The sequence below is a fragment of the Theropithecus gelada genome, chromosome 12 (genome assembly GCF_003255815.1).
Source record: "Theropithecus gelada isolate Dixy chromosome 12, Tgel_1.0, whole genome shotgun sequence".
Classification (NCBI taxonomy): domain Eukaryota; kingdom Metazoa; phylum Chordata; class Mammalia; order Primates; family Cercopithecidae; genus Theropithecus; species Theropithecus gelada.
This window is the reverse complement of record NC_037680.1, coordinates 13,685,121-13,706,735: the sequence shown is the minus strand read 5'-3', so window position 1 is coordinate 13,706,735 and position 21,615 is coordinate 13,685,121. Positions and strand designations below refer to the sequence as shown.

The window sequence follows — 21,615 nt, the reverse complement described above, 5'->3', positions numbered from 1 at the left end:
TTAGAATAAAGTAACAGTTTATTCAAAAATCTCAATAGAAAACCTACATTATTTGCTACATACATCCAAACTTATGAGTGAAAAATAGCAGTTGCTATTTAAGATGACAACCTTTAGGCAGTACCTTAGGCGTGCCAAAGGAAGATGAAATATCTGGTAGTATGTTAGAATAGTTAACTCCACATTAAGTTAAAGGTAACTCCGTATTAACCAGACTTTTTAAAACAAAACACTTATTCCCTGCTGATGCTTAAAAAGTTAACTTTGTTTTACAATATTTTAAATGAAAACACAGAAGAAACCAATTTTCCAGTTTTATTGACTTCCAATTCTGAATTTCCATTAAATCTGTTCTATACAAGGTATTTCAACTGTACACCCCTTGCCAGGCACCTTGGATGAAGGCATCTTGGGCCTCAAAAGCTCAAAGTAGAGTCAGTATTCTTACATATAATACATTATTATTATTATTATTATTATTATTATTATTATTTTGAGACAGAGTCTCACTCTGTCACCTAGGCTGGAGTGCAGTGGCATGATCTCAGTTCACTGCAACCTCCACCTCCCAGGTTCAAGTGATTCTCCTGCCTCAGCCTCCCAAGTAGCTGGGATTACAGGTGTGCACCACCATGCCCAGCTAATTTTTTTGTGTTTTTAGTAGTGACGGTGTTTCACCATGTTAGTCAGGCCGGTCTCGAACTCCTGACCTCGTGACCTGCCCACCTTGGCCTCCCAAAGTGCTGGGATTACAGGCGTGAGCCACCGCGCCCACCCCATGTAGTAAATTATTAATAAATATTTGAATAAAAAATGAATATGGCATTCACCAGATTAACATAAAATAAATTCTCACATTTGCTTTTTCCTTCCTCCCAAATCGTTACAGTCACTACGCTATAGGAAACACGAGGTTAAAGACCATACCCATGTTTGTTTACTATGGTATTTCCTTGGTAAAGAAGAGATTTTCAATAAAAGGTTTGGGTCATGTGGGAAATTTTCTTATACTACAAACAACTGGGTCATGATGCAAAAGTGGTCATCAGAATGTTCTTGTGGCATACTGCCAAGGGCAACACAACAGATATGGTAGGAAATGCAATAACCCAAGTTAATGACTTGTTGATAAGCATGATCTAGGAGAAGAAACATTAGGTGTAGAAAAGAGGCTAAAATGAAGTATTTTATTATTTCAATCACAAATGCAATAGAATTTTAGCAGATTTTCTCTGATGCAATCAGGACACTGGCATGCTGCCATCACTGAGTGTACTGATTACAGGCATGGCAATTTTTTGTTGTTTTAAAAAGTGCTATTAGTAAAAATGACTGGGAAAAAAATATGTTATTCCTCTCAATTTCTTAGATGATTACCACTTGACTATAAGTGGGGCCTAAATGCTTTTTTATAGCTGGAGGAATTGCTATCATTGTCTAACCTGGTGTCTGGTACATAATAGGGAAAAAAGACAGTTTTTGACTGAATGAAAGAATGAGAAAACCTTTAAAAACAGGTTTCTTGGCCAGGAGTGGTGGCTCACGCCTATAACCAGCAGTTTGGGAGCCCAAGGCGGGCGGATCATGAGGTCAAGAGATCGACACCATCCTGGCCAACACAGTGAAACCCTGTCTGTACAAAAAATACGAAAATTAGCTGGGCATGGTGGCGCATGCCTGTAGTCCCAGCTACTTGGGAGGCTGAGGCAGGAGAATCGCTTGAACCCAGAGGCGGAGGCTGCAAAGCCGAGGTCACGTCACTGCACTCCAGTCTGGTGACAGAGTGAGACACCGTCTTAAAAGGAAAAAAAAAGCACCCCCCCCCCACCTCAAAACCAGGTTTCTTTACTTTAAAAAAGTGAAGCTAAAAAAGAAAACACAAAAGAAAAAAAAGCAAAGCTATAATTTTTGGCTTATAGCCTTCAAAGTCTTTAGCATACAGAATGATAGAATATTATCTCCAAAAATAGAATTAATTGCAAAACAAAATTAAAACATTGTTAAACAATTTAAAAAAATTTTTTTTCTTTTTTTTTTTTTGAGACGGAGTCTCGCTCTGTCGCCCCCAGTGGCGCGATCTCGGCTCACTGCAAGCTCCGCTCCCAGGTTCACGCCATTCTCCTGCCTCAGCCTCTGGAGTAGCTGGGACTACAGGCGCCCGCCACCACGCCCGGCTAATTTAATTTTATTTTTTTGAGACGGAGTCTTGCTCTGTTGCCAGGCTGGAGTGCAGTGGCGCGATCTCGGCTCACTGTGACCTCTGCCTCCTGGATTCAAGCAATTCCCCTCAGGCTCCCTGGTAGCTGGGACTACAGGTGCGTACCACCACACCCGGCTAATTTTTTGTATTTTCACTAGAGTTGGGGTTTCACCATGTTGGTCAGGTTGGTCTCAATCTCCTGACCTCGTGATCCACTCACCTCAGCCTCCCAAAGTGCTGGGATTACAGCCACCACTCCCAGCCTAAACAATTTTTTTTTGAATAACTTTTTGTGGTAGTTTAAAGGTGGCTACAAATTCTTTCCTACTGAGAGGTAGGGTCTAATTCCCCATCTTCTGGCCTGGCTTTAATGACTTATGTCGTCAAAAGAAGATAGCTGAAGTAACATTCTGGAACTTCTGGGCCTACGTCAAAAGAAACCTTGCAGCTTTGCTTGGCTTTCTTGGAACATTCTCTCTGGGACCCCTGAGCTGCCACATAAGAAGTCTGACTACTTTGGACCGATCTTGTTGGAGGAGCCAAATAGGTGCTTCTAATTCCACCTGAGCCCAGCACTCCAGTCATTCCTACCTAGGTGCCAGACAGGTGCAAGAGGCAGTCCGGGATGCTCCAGAGCAGTCCACTAGCCTGTTAAATGTCAACAAAGGACCTCTTTGGATACCTTGTAGAATAGAAAATTCACTCAGCCCAAGCCTTGCTTCATTTCCTGACTCATAAATGATGAGATATTAAAAAAAAAAAACCTGTGGGCCAGGCGCGGTAGCTTGTGCCTGTAATCCCAGCACTATGGGAAGCCGAGGCGGGCGGATCGCCGGAGCTCAGCAGTTCCAGAACAGCCTAGGCAACATGGTGGAACTCCATCTCTACTAAAATAGAAAAAAATTAGCCAGGTGTGGGGGTGCATGCATGTAGTCCTTGCTACTTGGGAGGCTGAGGCAGGAGAATTGCTTGAACCTGGGAGAGGGAGGCTGCAGTGAGCCAAGATCACGCCACTGCACTCCAGCCTGGGTGACAGAGCAAGACTCCATCTCAAAAAAAATAAATAAATAAATAAAATAAATAAAATAAAATAAAATAAATTGTTTAAAAGTGTTAGCCCTTCATTTTGAGAAAATAGATAACTGGAAAACCTTACCAAAGAAATGAATGCTACTAGAAATACTATTACTAGGGACCATTTTTACCTATCTTCAATTTGTTAATCAACTCAGTTTCCATTTATGCCTGGAATTAGAAGTCTTCTCAGTGGCTAGTTTTAAGTCATTATACATGCACAGTATTAAAAGCATTAACTTCCCCCAGCCCACAAATCTGTTTTGTCAGTCAGATTGAGTGACTGAGGAACCCCCTGAGGGCTGTTTTTGCCAATAGATCATCTGCAGTTTTATTCTATTTCTCTTTCCTCTAAGAGCTCTTAGGTTAAATTCAAAATTTAACTATGAGACTTCCAAACTCTCATAGCACTGGTAATTAGGAAAAGGGTGGAACAAGAAAGTAGAAAGCCAATAAAAATGTACTAGCCACATACAAATAAAAAGAATTATATTATATGATACAAGCAAGTTAAGACTCACAGCAAGCTAATCCAACTGGCTCCCAAACCAGCTAGTAAGCATGTCACAAAGGGTCAACTTACCCTTTTAGAATTCTGAGAAGTGAGTTTTGTATGAAAATAAACATAAATATATACTGAATATTTAGTATTTGTAGTCAGAGAAAAATTCCTGTTTACCTGCAGATCTATATTGTTCTCAATACAATGTTCATTCTTCTCTACCAAAATCTTCCCATAGTTTTCTGATTTGATAAGATTTTCAACTCTGGTTGTATCTTTCACTTCTGCCTCCAAATCCTTCATTGTTGCAGTTTCATCTTTTACAGTAACAGTATCAGACATCCTCATTAGCAAAGGTTATTTTCGAATTCTACAGGGAGCTTGAAACCTTAAGAAAAAAAGATTAATACAGTTTTAAACTTTTTTACATTCAGTTACTGCATGATACTAACCTACTGTCTGTCATGTTCCAGAAATAATGTTGAATATAGACAGGAACAAAATTCTTGCTTTCAAGGAGTATATAATTTTGTGCTAGATACATCCAAATTAAAAAAAAATCACAATACAGTGGGAAAAGAGCTATATGAAGCATGTGAGCCAGGCACAGTGGTACCCAGCTGTAGTCCCAGCTACTTGGGAGTCAGGCAGGATGACTGCTTGAGTCCAGGAGGCTGAGGTCACCTGGGCAACATAGCAAGACCCTGTTGCTAATACATAAATAACATTTAAAAAAAGAATATAGGGTGATTTTGATGCACATTTACTTGTGGCAATTCTTAAGAAACATTAAGGAATGAGCCAGATCAAGGTAGAAGGTAATGGCTGGAGAATTATATATGTGTATTTAGAAGACATTAGAAATCTTCTCCTCCAAAGGGATATCTATAATAGCTTTTTCATCTGGATTCCTAAAATTCCAAATTTCTTAAATTACCCTGAAATATTTCCAAAAGTAAACAATTTAAAAATAAATAGTCACGGCTGGGCGTGGTGGCTCACGCCTGTAATCCCAGCACTTTGGGAGTCCGAGGCGGGTGGATCACGAGGTCAGAAGATCGAGACCATCCTGGCTAATACGGTGAAACCCCGTCTCTACTAAAAATACAAAAAATTAGCCGGGCGTGCTGGCGGGCGCCTGTAGTCCCAGTTACTTGGGAAGCTGAGGCAGGAGAATGGCGTGAACCCGGGAGGCAGAGCTTGCAGCGAGCTGAGATCACGCCACTGCACTCCAGCCTGGGCGACAGAGCAAGACTCCATCTCAAAATAAATAAATAAATAAAATAAACAGTAACATCCTATTACAAAATACACTTGTAAATCTGGATTAACAAATATGTTCAGCAATATGAAGAAAGCATTGAAGACTCTCCTGAATTAAGTGATTCAATGCCAAACAACACATATTATCCAGGCACTCTAGAATATGGAATCCACAGGAAATCAAATACATAAGATTATAGTATATTTTCACGTCATTAGTGAGTTTAAGAAAATCAATGTTTTCACACTGGATTAATGTATTAGAGATTCAGCTAAAGATAGCAGTCATTTTAAGCTGCAAAAAATGTAATAAAAACAGCAGAACTTGGCCGGTGGGGTGGCTCATGACTGTAATCACAGCACTTTGTGAGGCCAAGGTGGGTGGATTGCTTGAGCTCAGGAGTTCAAAACCAGCCTGGGCAAAGTGGCAAAACAAAGACTCTACTAAAAATACAAAAATTAGCCAGGTATGGTGGTACACGCCTGTAACTGCAGCTACTCGGGAGGCTGAGGCACAAGAATCACTTGAAGCCGAAACGCGTGTGTTCCAGTGAGCTGTGATCATGCCAACTGGACTCTGGCTGGGTGACAGAGTGAGGCTCTGTCACAAAACAAAACAAAAAAAACCAATAATGGCAGAACTTGATATAAACAACTTATTCTGAAATGCATCTTAAAAAAAAAGAACAGATTGATATATAGAGAGATAGACAGACATAGGTCATAGCAACTATGCTAAAATGTTACTGGTAAAATCAAGGGGTGGTTCCAGGGATGTTCACTGTAAAATTCTTTCAACTTTTCTATATTTCTGAAAATTTTCATAATAAAATCTTGTGGGGAGAAAAAAACAGTGGAACTTATTTTCTCTATATCAATTTGAAAAATTCAAAAGTTCATTTCCTGAAAGAATGTTTTGCAATTAAATATCTAAATGGATTTTAGGGCCAGGTGCGGTGGTTCACACCTGTAATCCCAGTGCTTTAGGAGGCTGAGGCAGGCGGATGACTTGAGGCCAGGAGTTTGAGACCAGCTTGGCCAACATGGCTAAACCTTATCTTTATTAAAAATACAAAAATTAGCCAGGCATGGTGGCACGTGCCTGCATGCCTGTAGTCCCAGCTACTCGGGGGGCTGAGGCAGGAGAATTGCTTGAACCTGGGAGGTGGAGGTTGCAGTGAGCCAAGATTGTGCCACTGCACTCCAGCCTGGGTGACAGAGTGAGACTCCGTCTCAATAAATAAATAAATAAATAAATAAATAAATAAATAGATTTTAGGAATTGATAAATACAGCTGAAAAGTTAAAAAAGCCAAAGAGAAGTAGATCCTAAAGTCACAGACTGAACTGAATTAAAAAAAAAAAAACGATGTCTTCCTGAACTATAACCCATACCAAAGTTAATTGTTTCATTCTGAAAACAAACAACTGCAAAGTGGGGACAGAGTGGGGAAGTTACTGAAAACACTGGCTTCTTGCTTTTTTTTTTTTTTGAGACGGAGTCTTGCTCTGTCGCCCAGGCTGGAGTGCAGTGGTGCCATCTCGGCTCACTGCAAGCTCTGCCTTCCGGGTTCACACTATTCTACTGCCTTAGCCTCCCGAGTAGTTGGGACTACAGGTGCCCGCCACCACGCCCGGCTAATTTTTTTTTGTATTTTTAGTAGAGACGGGGTTTCACCGTGTTAGCCAGGATGGTCTCGATCTCCTGACCTTCTGATCCGCCCACCTCGGACTCCCAAAGTGCTGGGATTACAGGTGTGAGCCACCACGCCCGGCCGGCTTCTTGCTTTTTATAGGTAAGATTTTGCAAGAAAAAGAAATATGTTTTTCTGAATGACAGGCAGGTATTACCTGATGCGTCCTTTGGATTTGGGATTGTGGTGTCCCAGAAAAAAAAAAAAAAATAATCCAAGGTTCTTTTTCACAGTTGTCAGCCAGGATGTCAACTGTAGTGAACCATCTGTAATCTGGCAGGAGGAGTCCCATGTCCTTGTCACCACTGTAGATTCCCGGACTGGAATGGACTGTCTTGGATCAAATATATCATACCTTTCCGTGGCCTAAAATGAAAACAAAAGAAACTATTTTAACAAAATGGCCAAGGGAAATGGAATACTCCACATGAAACTGAGAAATTAAAAATATTACTGTCAGTTATTTTTATTATATATTTTCTGAAACAAAAGTCAGAACACTGAGTAACAATGAATTCTAACATGTATTAGCTATGTGAACCTGAATAAATCACTGAGGCCAAGAGGATTGATTAGTTAAAAGCAGAAGAGAGAAGAGGAAGGAAAGTGATATGTACTGAGAAGCTACAATGCAGTCAGAGTTATAATTGAGATAGTATCTATAGATAAGGAGACAGAAAAAAGATCACAATCAGAAACACTTTAACTCCAAGAACCATCATTTTTAGAGTTATCTTCTAGAGCTGTTACTCTATGGACTTAAGACTCTAATTCTGAACAGTAATAACATTCTAGATTTTAAAAAATACAACAGAAAAAATAAAACAAAAATAATAAGCCATTGAACATTTTTAATGAATCCCACATTGTTCTTAAAAAAAAAAAAAAAAAAAAAAAGTTGGCTGGGTGCCGTGGCTCATGCCTATAATCCCAGCACTTTGGGAAGCCAAGGCAGGAGGATCACTTGAGCCCAGGGGCTCAAGACTAGCATGGGCAACACAATGCGACCCCATCTCCACAAAAATTAAAAAATTAGCTGGGTGTACGGGTGTGCACCTGTAGTCCTAGTTACGAGGTTGAGGTGGGAGAACAGCTTTAGTTGGGGGTTACAGTTAGCTATGATCATGCTACTCATGCACTCCAGTCTGGATGGCAGGCAAAAACAAAACAAACCCCAAATGCAAAATGTTCTCCATGTCATATTTTTGAAGTCAGTTTCATTTCATATTTATTCGGTATGAATGAATATAGCCTAGCAAGTAAACAACTCTAAAAAGATTATATACCTCTTCCATTGTCCTTTGACATTTTTGCTGTCAATAAACAGGATAGTACAATTTTAAGGTGAAATAAGCATACATATATGCATATAATGAGGTCTAAGCACCAAGAGACCTAATACCAAGGCAGCCAAGCATACACTATAGAGTAACTCACGTTTTATACTAACTCTTCAAAAACCATTTTGAAACACAATCACTTGGAACCAGATATAACCTTATATTAGTTTTCACAATGTTTGACACAAGGATAATAGAAAAGGGGGTATCAAAAACAAATGTCAAAAAACTTTAAATTGATACAGTGTAATCTCAATCTGACCAAGATTCTCCAGCCACTACATCAAATGATTGTTTTAAGTTACACCAAAAACAAAACAAAAAAAAATCCTTCAAGTATTTTTTCTCAATTTTAGCTTTTTAGCTCATAAAATGGTAGACACAAGATGGCAGCATTCACTAAGCAACCAAATTATTTGTGTTCTTTGTAAAGTGACTTTACAATTTAATCGTGAATCTCTTAATTTTGTAATTCCATAAAAGTAAGGCTTTTGGCCGGGCGCGGTGGCTCAAGCCTGTAATCCCAGCACTTTGGGAGGCCGAGACGGGCGGATCACGAGGTCAGGAGATCGAGACCATGCTGGCTAACACGGTGAAACCCCGTCTCTACTAAAAAATACAAAAAATTAGCCGGGCGAAGTGGCGGGCGCCTGTGGTCCCAGCTACTCGGGAGGCTGAGGCGGGAGAATGGCGTGAACCCGGGAGGCGGAGCTTGCAGTGAGCTGAGATCCGGCCACTGCACTCCAGCCTGGGCCACAGAGCGAGACTCCGTCTCAAAAAAAAAAAAAAAAAAAAAGTAAGGCTTTTAATCCACTGAAGAAATAAATAAGGCAATAGCTGCAGGGGAGAGTGAGGAAGGGGCAAAATCGAAGAGGTGAACACCTTAGAAGATCCTCTTAGAATCCCAAGGTCCCATGAAACCCCAAAGAACCTGAGAGATCACCTAGTCCAATTCAGCATTCAAGTTATTATTGCCTAGAAGTCAAATGACGTCTTCGAAGTCACACAACCAGTATGTGTGACCAAAACTTGCTAATATGCCACACCACTTATTACCTGGGAAGGAGTCAATGGCATATCGAAATGGCAAAAGAAAGAGAAGTGCACTAACATTAGATATTGGTTTAAATTCCAGCTCTGCTAGTTATATGTTCGGTAAATAATCTCTCTGAGCTGCAGTTTTCTGATCTGCAAAGTGGAAAAAAGAATATCTAGATTCTAGGTTTGTTGTGAGAACTGACTGATTTAAATGTAGAACCGACCACAGCCTCTCTCACAGGGCAGGCCCTCCAAAAATGTTAGCTCTCTTCCCTGGTCAGAATGCCTTTAGATGAGCAGTTGGCTAAGCCTGATTTTGCTGTGTCCTGATCCCTACCCCTACACAACAGTAGACTGATAGGAGGCCTACCACTGTGCACAAGTGGCTTTGCATTTTTGTGTATGGCTCTCATTTGAAGGCTTCTAATTGAATATTAAAAATTCATAGAAACTGTTGGGTGTAGTGGCTCAGGCCTGTAATCTCAGGACTTTGGGAGGTGGAGGTGGAAGGATCACTTGAGACCAGGAGTTCAAGACAAGCCTGGGCAACATAGCAAACCCTATCTTTACAAAAAAGAAAAAAAATATATATATGAACTTTGCATTCTTCTCCAAAATATTAAGGCACTTGTTTAATTTTTAATTTTAATTTTTTAGAGACAAGGTCTCACTCTGTCACCCAGGTTGGAGTTCAGTGGCACAATCCTGACTCATTGCAGCCTTGACCTTTGAGGCTCAAGCTATCTTTCCACTCTGGCTTCCTGAGTAACTGTGACTACAGGCGCACGCCACTATGCCCAGCTAATTTTTAAATTGTTTTTGTAGAGATGGGGTCTTGCTATTTTGCACAGGCTGGTCTCAAATTCCTGCACTCAAGTAATAATCCCCCTGTCCCAACCTCCCAAAGTGCTGGGATTACAGGTGTGAGCCATTCTGCCCATCTAATGAACTTGTTTGAAATAAAAATGTTTTCCCTCCCCAAATCTTCAAGTAAAAGGGATGTGTTTCAGCTTTTGGTACTCACTGGAAAAACAAAAACAAACCCTTTTTGGTAAACCCATGAAGCCTACACTTCTCAGTTTGCCAAAGGTTGTGTGGGCACGTGGGTGTCAAGTATAGAAAGCTACAAGATAGACATGGCACATCATGTCTCTAATACAACATTTAGAGGTCCATTAAATGTACTGTCTTAATATAATAAATAGTTGTACAGTAAGTGAAAGATACCGAGGAACTTACAAAATTTTTCTCTAAGACAACTTAGAGAAAAAAAATGAACAAAATGTAGGCATTCATTAAGTATATATCTCAGTTCCCACTATTACTGAAATTAAAAAACTGAATTTTTCAGAATCTTTGTCAACCTTAGATGGATATACGAGCTCAAAATTCATATTCAACTTCAAAAAAATTATTCTAACTGTCAACATGCTATTTATTAGGGACAAGTCAGAGATGTGCTTACATATAATTCCTGTGCTACCAGGTAGATAACCAGAGAAAGGCCACATGTATGTTTACATATGCACAAAAAGGATGGCATGTACCCGAAACCATAAATGAAAGGAAATTACAGATAAAATTAAAGATCATAACCTTAAAAAAGTAAATCTATGAATCTACAAGGATATAAAGGAAATCTTTTTATGATTTTTGGGTGGGAAATCCTTCCCAGGTGTGACACTAAAATCTACAAGCCATCAAAGGTAAATAGTTATAAAGCTTAGAACAAAGTTTTAAAATTTCTATATAATAAAATAGAACATAAACAAAAGGCAGATGATACATATGAACTATTTCCAACACAAAAGGGTCAAAATGTTGAAAGTAAAAAAGGTCTTGTAAATCAAGGGAAAGAAAAGGATCGGGAAATGACAGGATTAGGTAAGCTACAAAAGAATACAAACAGCTCCACCAAAACCAAATACTAATATATATATTTACCATGTGCCTGGCCCTGTGGTAGTATTTTTCATAATGAATTCATTTAAAACTCACACTACAGTTCTAAGAAGTATGTCCCATTATCACTCTGTACTGCAACAGATTAGGAAACTAAGGCACATAAAAAAATAATTTGTCCAACCTCACACAGCCAGTAAGTATGGAAACCAGGATTTGAATTGGACAGACTAGTACTCCATTTCAGGCTCTTACCTGCAATACTGTATCATCATCTGTAGGTACCAAGAAGAGGGACAATTTGTGTTTACGGAGCACTTTTATTTTAAGAGTAATTATGACATGGTAACTCCTTTGTACTAGACTTAAAACAAAGTAAATTTATTCTTTTTTTTGTATACAAGAAGATAGTACTATTAACTTTGTATTAATGGTCACCAGGAGTAATTACTACTAAACTATCAGAACTGCCAGGAATTATACAACCATTCTGTTTCTCTTAATCCTCCTATCACTTGTGATGATGAGTACCAACTATGCAAACTTGGGTGGCAATAAGGATTCAGAGTTTGTGGCTAAGGAACAATGCGAAGGCAGTAGCTTACAAATGATAAATATGCATGATTAAATACCTTCCTCTATGTAACAAAGCAAGGCAGAATTAGGATCAACACTTTCAAGGGCAAACTAGTATATATGAAGTTTAAAGACAAGTAGTTTCTCCAGTGAAAATTTTAGTTAGAAGTATTAACAACAAAAATGCAATATTGATACTGACAATTCAAAATATCACTTTATTATACTTGGGGTCTAAGTTTTGGTTTCATAACACAAAAGAACTGAAAAGTTAGGTAGCCCCAACAATAAATATTCAAATTTCACACAAGGAAAGTCAATTTACCCTAGGATAACACAATATTTAAAAATCATTTGTTAATTTATATGTGGGAAATAAATCTCACTCCTATAGGTAAAAATATTTTTCACAAAAATATTTAGGGGAAAAAGAGTTACATTATTGATGTTATCTGAACAGAATTTGGCAGTCTTAAAATATGGGTTGTTGCTTCCTTATCACTATCTAGCTCTCCAATCCCGTTTCATTACATAATATGTTATGCTTTTTCTCTTAGAGACAGAAATATAACCAGGCAGGCACATCTATAAAGAAAATCAAATGCACAAAAGCAACCCATATCCCCATATCAAGTTCTACCTGAGGTTATAAATGGGCACAACCAAACTGGTCAAATGCCTCTAGAAAGAAAGGCAAAGAGCACTGTTTATGCTGTATTTAGAAATAGTGGAAATTCACATTTGCAGTCACTTTGTCAGTCACTTGAACAAGAATATAAGCACTGACATTTCAAAATGTTAAATGTGTATGTGATTTGTAAACAGTTACTGTCATCTAACAAAAATTTGCCAAATAACCACAGAAGGCACTGTAGCTTTAATGAATATCAGCTAAATTTAAAAAGAGTAAAGAGAATGAACTCCCCTGACCTAAAAGAGTTTGTTAAATCCTGAAGAGGTTAATGATGACACTTATCAACTAATATAAATAATAACTTTAGGAGGACATTATAAGCAAGACGGAAAGACTTTTGGTAGTTGAATAATTTATTATTGAAGTCTTGTAAGACTATATGAAACAAATTACTTTTAGGGAAAAAGTTATATGGAGAGGTAAGGTGTTACATGAATGTGCTGCATTCTGAGTGGAGAAATGGGGAAGATACTGGGCCTCTCATACACTGTGATCCACTTTAGAAAACAATTTGTGCTATCAAATGAATTTTAAATCCCACATATCCTCTGGCTCCACATTTCCACTCATGGTGTAGATGCACCCTACGGAAACACCTTATACAAAGGGACATGTACAAAAATATTCACTGCATTGTTTTATTTAAAAGCAAATAATGGGAAAGACCAAACGTATTAATAGGAAAATTGGTTTTTTCTTTTTAAAGTAAAATCAACTGTGGCATATTCACGTTGCATGATACCATGAAACGATTAAAATGAAATGAACTAAAACTATAGGTACAAACATAAGTTCAAAGAATGTCAGAATGTTTAGTCAAAAAGCAGAATGAACTCTGTGTAACTCTATGAACTCAATGTAACGAATATAAAAATTTAAAAACCACACAAGCATGGATGGGAAGGGTATATACCTATTTCAGGTTAGTAACTACCTCTGGAGAGGGAAATGAAAGGGATTGGTTAAGACAGAGAAGGGACTTCAAATCACATCTGTATTATTTTATTTTATTTATTTTTTTTTTGAGACAGAGTCTCGCTCTGTCGTCCAGGTCCAGATTAGAGGTCAGTGGCGCGATCTCAGCTCACTGCAAGCTCCACCTCCCGGGTTCACGCCATTCTCCTGCCTCAGCCTCCGGAGTAGCTGGGACTACAGGTGCCCACCACCGCTCCCAGCTAATTTTTTGTATTTTTAGTAGAGACGGGGTTTCACCGTGTTAGCCAGGATGGTCTCGATCTCCTGACCTCGTGATCCGCCCGCCTCAGCCTCCCAAAGTGCTGGGTTTACAGGCGTGAGCCACCGCGCCCGGCCTATTTTATTTTTAAAAAAGATCTCCAGCCAATATAACAAAGGTTGGCAATTATTAAGTCTGAGTGGTAAGTAGTGAGTGTTATAATGCTCTTTTTTTGCTTATGACATTTTTCATTTAAAATGTCCTAAAAATAAATGAGAATAACATTAAAAAATGTGGATATATTTGAAATTAAGATTAGAAACTTAGTATTAGGCTGGGCGCGGTGGCTCATGCCTGTAATCCCAGCACTTTGGGAAGCTGAGGCAGGTGGATCACTTAAGGTCAGGAGTTCGAGACCAGCCTGGCCAACATGGTGAAACCCCGTCTCTACCAAAATTCAAAAATTAGCCTGGCGTGATGGTGCACACCTGTAATCCCAGTTACTCGGGAGGCTAAGGTAGGAGAATCCCTGGAACCCAGGAGGCAGAGGTTGCAGTGAGCTGAGATTGCACCGCTGTACTCCAGCCTGGGCGACAGAACTAGACTCCCTCTCAAAAAGAAAAAGAGAAAAGAAGAAACTTAGTACTGATCCCAGGAGGAACAGGAAGCTTGAGTAATAGAGGAACACATTTTAAGAGAAGCCAGGGAGAATGATTTTAGCTACAATATAGATTAACCCTGTTCTAGCAAACAAAATGTTGAAAGTTTGGATGGACAGTGACTAGAGTTTACACAAAGAATTAAAAGGTGAACGCTGAAAAGGAGAAAAGATATTCCATTCATTCAATCTCCAGACTGGATACTATGTACAGAGAGCACTGTTCTAGGTAATAGGTATACATGAGTGAACTAAGCAGATGGGATCCTAGAACCTAAAATGCTTACATTCTAGTGCAGAGACAAAATATACAAGGTAATTACTGATAGCAGTATGTGCTGTGAAACCGGTAATATTAACAGCAAACCCTTAAAAAGTTACTTATTATTTACTAAGCACTATTCCCAATGCTTTAAGTATATTAATTCATTTAATCCCCACAAAAGCAGTATTATATAGTTTGTAGATGAGGAAACTGAGGCAGAGGAAGATTAAGCAGTAGCAAGACTAGTAAGGGGTAGAGTTCTCAACTCAGGTAGTGTTGGTTCCAGAGCCCTTGGTATCAGCCACTACTTGTACTTCACGTAGAAATGAATAGATTAATATAACAGAAAGTAACTAACTGGGGGAAGCCAATTCAATATAGGAGTGGTCAGGGAAAAGGTAAGGGCCGTGAGAGTTGGTAGAGTTATGAGAGGACACACTGAAGGTGCAGGTGGTGCTTGCTACCACTAACTATAGGAAATACAACTGGGAGGAAAATGGATTTGATGGCAGAAAGATGACTTTGGTTTTGCATAGTTAATTTTAAGGTGTCTTCAGGACATTTAGGTGGAGAAATCTAACAGAAAATTGGATATATAGACTTGGAGCTCAGGAAAGAAGTCAGTTAATGTTATTTTTTGGTGGAGAATCACTATATAGATTGAAGTTTTGAGTTATCAGTGTCAATGAAGTTGCCCACAAGCCTTCATTGAAAAGAGTGGGTGTGGGATAGAATCCCTAGGGAACACTGACCCCTGAAGAACTGAGGAGGAAAGTGGAAGATCACAAAGAGTATACATGATTTGGTAACAAAGTTAGCAGGAGATGCGAAGTTAGAGGAAGGTTGTCATAATGAAAAAGTGTGTAGGCCACAGAAGCCAGTAAGGAAAGACAGGGAGAGGCTAGAAGTTTAGGAGGAAAGAAAGGTAGTAAGAAGGAAAATCTGAAGTGGGATGAAATGAGAAAATGTTATCAGAAGCACAAACTGGTGAATAAGCCTGAAGTGTATTCATTATCCTCAGAAACTGAAGGGAATGTGGCAGGAAAAGGAGGGAATTCATACCTAATAAATTTCTTCTATTTTACCCAGAACCTATTCGCTAGAAGTGAGGGAGCTGGGATGGCTGCACAGCTTGTGGAGAATGGTGAGTGAGTCACTAAGGGGTGGATCATTAAGGCCAACACCAACATTCAGGACTGTTTTGGCACAGTCCTTCCAAGAAGTCTGTAGACTAACAAGACTGGGGGTTTCTCTAATTCTTTGACTGAGGGGATTGTAATGAGCGAGAGTGACGCAAATGAGAAAGCTCAGATGCTACTTGTCTATGGAATACGCTAAATGTTTTTTTCACAGTCATTTCCAAATCTGACTTTTTATCACTGTATGGTATAGTAGCTTAAGAAACGTAATTAAAAATGCCAAATCAAAACATAAAAACTTGGAAATTAGGAATGCTAGAGTACTAAAAGAACTATACATATACCTTAATGTAGCAGCGATCCTAGTTTAAGTCAAAGCAAAAGCTAAAGGAAGTGTTTTCACAGGAGAACCAAAGCAGGGGAGATGTGGGAGACAAGCAGCTCCTGTGCCCACCACAGAAGCGGGGGAAAGGCTTGCCCAGCTTCTCTGAGGATGGCATGGTGCTGGTACATAGAAAATTCTAGAGAAGGTCAGACGCAGTGGCTCATGCCTGTAATCCCAGGACTTTTGGAGGCTGAGGCAGGTGGATCACTTGAGGTCAGAAGAGTGAGACGAGCCTGGCCAACATGGCAAAACCTCATCTCTACTAAAAATACAAAAATTAGCTGGGTGTGGTGGCGCGTGCCTGTAATCCCACCTACGTGGGAGGCTGATGCATGAGAATCGCTTGAACCCGGGAGGTGCAGACGGCAGTGAGCTGAGACTGTGCCACTGCACTCCAGCCTGGGTGACAGAGCGAGACTCTGTCTCAAAAAAAAAAAAAAAAAAAAGAAATTCTAGAGAATATGATATCCTGAAGACTAAAGATGTTGGGTACACTGAGAGATACAACTTTTGGCAAGGACATGAGCTAATTCATGGCAAACACTAGCAAAATGGTAGTGGGCAGTGGGTTAGAGAAAGACAAAACTGGAAGATCATGAAAGGGCTATTCTTGAACTCATGAGGAGATCCTGGATAATCCTGGGGATAACCTGGTAAGATTCTAAAGGGGTTGAGATATTGGCAGATGTAGGTAAGAGACAATGCAAGAAAGTCAGGGCCATTAATGTAACTCTAAACCTGAAGTTAATGATCTCCTAATATAGCCCTAGTGAGGGTAAAATGTATTTTTTTTTTTTTTTTTTTTTTTTGAGACGGAGTCTCGCTCTGTAGCCCAGGCTGGAGTGCAGTGGCCGGATCTCAGCTCACTGCAAGCTCCGCCTCCCGGGTTCACGCCATTCTCCGGCCTCAGCCTCCCGAGTAGCTGGGAGTACAGGCGCCCGCCATCTCGCCCGGCTATTTTTTGTATTTCTTAGTAGAGACGGGGTTTCACTGTGTTCGCCAGGATGGTCTCGATCTCCTGACCTCGTGATCCGCCCATCTCGGCCTCCCAAAGTGCTGGGATTACAGGCTTGAGCCACCGCGCCCGGCCGGTAAAATGTATTTTGCCTTAATTCTGAACCTACCATAGTCCAGGGTTATATTGAGAGCTCCCTATGTATGTGCTAAATGCAGGATTGAAATAAATAACTCATGGTGTAATATGATCCGATTGGAACGAGGTAAAATCTCTTTTAAAGACTACACAGAGGGCCGGGAGTGGTGGCTCGCGCCTGTAATACCAGCACTTTGGGAGGCTGAGGTGGGTGGATCACTTGAGGTCAGGAGTTCGAGACCAGGCTGGCCAACATGGTGAAACCCCATCTCTACTAAAAATACAAAAATTAGCCAGGCATGGTAGCAGGCACCTGTAAACCCAGCTACTTGGAAGGCTGAAGCAGGAGAATTGCTTGAATCCAGGAGGTAGAGGTTGCAGTGAGCCAAGATGGCGCCACTGCACGCCAGCCAGGGCGACAGAGTGAGACTCCATCTCAAAAAGAAAAAAAAAAAAAAGACTACACGGAGGTAGAGTACGGTGGCACACGCCTGTAGTCCCGGCTACCACAAGAAAGGATCCCTTGGGCTCAGGAGTTTGAGGGTGCAGTAAACTACAATAGTGCCACTGCATTCCAGTCTGGATGACAGAGCAAGACCCTGCCTCTTAAAAAATAAAAAATAATAGTAATAATAAAAAAAAACACTACATGGAGGAAAGAAAACCCCAAACGCGTATTAACATCTAGTCATGTTCTAAGAAATAAACAGCAAAGAACATTCAAAAGGTTTGGATTCCTGGAAATTGAGCCATAGATAATAAGGACGTGACAGGATAACTTAACAGGCAGTAACAGAAAATGTAGATTTTTTTTGTTTGTTTCCATCTTGAATTGGTTACAATTCATTTTTTAAAAAATAATTCATTCTTTTATTTATTTATTTTTTTTGAGACGGAGTCATGCACTGTCGCCCAGGCTGGAGTGCAGTAGTGCAATCTCGGCTCACTGCAAGCTCTGCTCCTCTCACACGCCATTCTCCTGCTCAGCCTCCCAAGTATCTGGGACTACAGGCACGAGCCACCACGCATGGCTAATTTTTTGTACTTTTAGTAGAAACGGGGTTTCACTGTGTTAGCCAGGATGGTCTCTATCTCCTGACCTTGTGATCCGCCCGCCTCGGCCTCCCAAAGTGCTGGGATTACAGGCGTGAGGCACCGCGCCCAGCTGATTCATTCTTTTAAAAGTGATCTGCTTAGAGATGCTTTTAAGGTACAAAATCAGCTAAAGGGAACTGGTCAGAAGGAGAAAGATCACTTATTCAGTCTTGACCTTAGAGTTATCTCATATATAATTACCATAAAAGTAAATTACTTCTCATATAGGGTATACCAAAGACATTATCAATAATTGGAAAGTAAGATATTGTGTAATAGAAAATTTGGCTGACCTTTGTCCCTGGGTAGGCAGCTTCTAAATTTTTGGGATTTCTGGACTGATGGAAATGCCTTTGTCATTCATGGTGGGTCCTGATAGTGTACGCTAATGCAGTTACTCATGGTGGATACTTTATGTTAAGATGGTGATTCCGGATGGGGATTGGCTGGGAAGACTAAACATGTTAATTAGAAAGTTGGGACTTTGAGGAATGTGATAATCAGTCTGACTTCCAAGGAAGGTAGTGAGGCTACATATTGAATTCAATTGCATGGCCAATGATTCAATTAATCATGCCAATGTAATGGGATCCCAATAAAAACTCTTAACACTGAAGCTTGGGTGAGCCTCCCTGATTGTCTGCAAATTGCTCTGCAAATTAACAAATGCCAATGTGCAGGAAAGACAATACATCTTGACCTCACGGGGAGAGAACAAAAGCTTTGCATTTGGGACTTGCCCAGACCTTACCCTGTGTGTCTCTCCTTTTGGCTAGTTCTGATTTGTATTCTTTTGGCACAATAAAGCTCTAATGGTGAGTCTAATTGTGAGTTATTCTAGTCAATTAAACCCGAGGGAACCTCCAAATTCGTAGCCAGCTGATCAGAAGGGTGGTCTGGTGGCTGAAGTGAGGGCAGTCTTGTGTAGGACTTATCTGGCCTAACTGCACATTAGTGTCAAAAGTCATTGTGGGTGCATAATCTAGTTTCATTAGGTTATATTCTTTCATGTATTTTGTGCTACATTCACAGCATGATAATGTTAGTAGTTCATAAGTAAAGGTAAACATCATTATGAGCATAATCTTGATTTCTAAAATTTAGCCATTCAGAATGCCATCAATGAGTAGGCATTTGCTTTACAGACTTTGGCAAGTGTTGGACTGTTTATAAGAAACCCTCAGTCTTATGGTATTTTAGCTAGACTCTGATGCGGTGTTTCCTCCATGCTTTCAAAATTTGATTTTACTTGATATATTTTTCTCTACACTACTAATATATGACTAAATGAACATCTATCTCTGTACTTTTTACCCATGACCAACATTTCATTTTTATCATAGGGTCACAAGGAAAATCCTTTACAGGTCTTAAAGGTACAAAGCTCTATCATCAAAGCAAAATTCATGCTGGGCTCCTGGCACATTAATCCACCTAATGGTTCTTTGATGGCTTAAAATGTGAAACTTCACATTCTCTAGCATTTGAATCAGTAGATCTAACATGACCTATTTCCTTCCTACACCAAAAAATCTGTTTCCTTTATGGGATTTTAATTTAGGTTACAATTGGTAGACATTCGGTTTCATAACTACTAATGTGCCACCCTTTATTTCTTGAATTGCCACTACATTTTTTTCTTACAAAGGATCACAGCCCTCTCTCAAGAAAGCACCTAAGGATTATGTTAGAAGGAAAAGGCTCGAAAATGTTTGATTTCTTCTTTCAGTCAAAGAGCATTTTATGGCCAGTAAAAATAGCTTAAAAACAGCTTGAGGTAGAACAGGTGCTGTCTTTCAGTGGCCATCATCTACCTTCATACTCTATAAAAGGATGTAAACAACAAAGTGAAAACAATTTTACAGCCTGAAGGTGCTGCTGCTGGGCATGGGTGAACACTGCTAAAAAGCTCACAATTTCTCATAGTTCACACTAAATACTATATGTATAGAGCTAGCAGATACAATTTCTCTTTAAAGTACCTGTCCAATTTAATTGGCTCAGCTTCCTATGGCTTTGCACAAAATGCAAAAATTCAATGGGTTTAATGCACTTCAGACTTGATTTTTTTTGTGGCTTTATTTCCCAGCTATGTCTACCAGATCAAATTGTTTTAGTAGTTATTCCTATTTAAGACATGGGTTTCTTTACAATTGTCTCACTGGAGCTCAAGGGAGCATACAGTTTTCTATTTTTGTTGTCATTCATTTTCTACCTGTTAAGGAAAGCTGTGGTTTAGCCAGCACTCTGAAAGTACTGGAATAAAAAAACGTTCTACTATCTCTCTCGGTGACCCCAAGCTGAAGTCTGACATCTGATGTGCCTAGTAATCAATCAGTCACTGTATATTTTCAAACTACTTCAAAAAAACTGTATGTGATCTCTGTTGATGTGTCTGCTATTGCAGAAGTAGCTACATAACTTTCTAAGCATTTGAAAATAAATGAAAAGAGAGAAAATTTAAAATAAACAAAGCATGTTGAACAATGATTTATAAACACTATAAAGCAGTGACTCTTAATTATTTTTGGGCCATGAAAGGATTCCTCTTGAAAAATCTTATTAAACCCAAGGATCCTCTCCTCAGAAATGCAGCAGTCACATGTGCTTACTCACATGTGTATGTTCACAGTTTACACATGCTTTTAGGGGTTGCTTGGTTCTCCAGAAACCTATACATGAATCTTAGTAATAACTCCCTTTATCTATGTATATAATAATAAAATGATATGCATATTTATAAGATGACAGATTTGCATCATATATATTAGATAATGTAACAGATTTGCATCATATATATTATATAATGTGACAGAGTTATATTATCCAAGTCACTTTATAACATACATACATAAAATATAAAACAAGGGTTAAGTAGGATTCATATATAGGCTTCTGGAGAACTAAGACCATGGAAACATATATTTATTATATAAACTTGCTCTGTTCAAGTGAGAAGGTGGGGATGAGTAGAGCAGTGTTAACTGGGCTTCAGGCTTTCTTATGTTTCCTGAAGTACTTTGTGGTACTCTGGGGCTTAGAGGAACTCAGTTTGGAAAAAATACATTATATTAACTGTATTAAAGATCTCAGTTATTAATCAGAAGGAGGGTTGGTCAGCTGTGAAAGTTATGGCAAGATTTAGAGATGATGATTTTGTTGGTTCTGTTTCATTCCCACCTTTTGTCCCCTACAACCAGAGGGGGATCACAGAGCAGAAATGAAAACTATACAAAGCAGTAGAGACATCAAAAGAATGCAGAAACAAGCAATGCTACATAATTTCAGAGGAGGAAGAGCTGTATGTGAAAATGACATTTAACTCAGCTCTGAGAAGATTTTCATCTTATACATCTTTCTTTGCTTCTTGAATACTTTATATATATATATATATATATATATATATATAACTTGTTACTTGTAAATCTAACTTTCTTTCCTGATAGCTCTATGCTAGTTATGACAAAGCCATACTGCTATTAACACACACTATGCTTTCATCAAATGGTATTTTAATCTGCTT

The 21,615-nt window shown here is 39.3% G+C and overlaps 1 protein-coding gene across 7 annotated transcripts in view; it reads right to left on the bottom strand.

Moving 5' to 3' along the window:
• R3HDM1 (R3H domain containing 1) overlaps positions 1–21,615 on the bottom strand; it is a 203,007-nt gene that overhangs the window by 122,923 nt on the left and 58,469 nt on the right. For 6 of the 7 annotated variants that reach the window (XM_025403880.1, XM_025403881.1, XM_025403884.1 and 3 more), the window contains exons 2-3: positions 6,891–7,099; positions 3,954–4,164 (exon numbers count right to left, since the gene is read on the bottom strand). In XM_025403880.1, the coding sequence (XP_025259665.1) occupies positions 3,954–4,124 (171 nt within the window). In that variant the 5' untranslated portion in view covers positions 4,125–4,164; positions 6,891–7,099. The remainder of the gene's footprint in view (positions 1–3,953; positions 4,165–6,890; positions 7,100–21,615) is intronic. The other variant, XM_025403883.1, reaches the window with a different exon arrangement.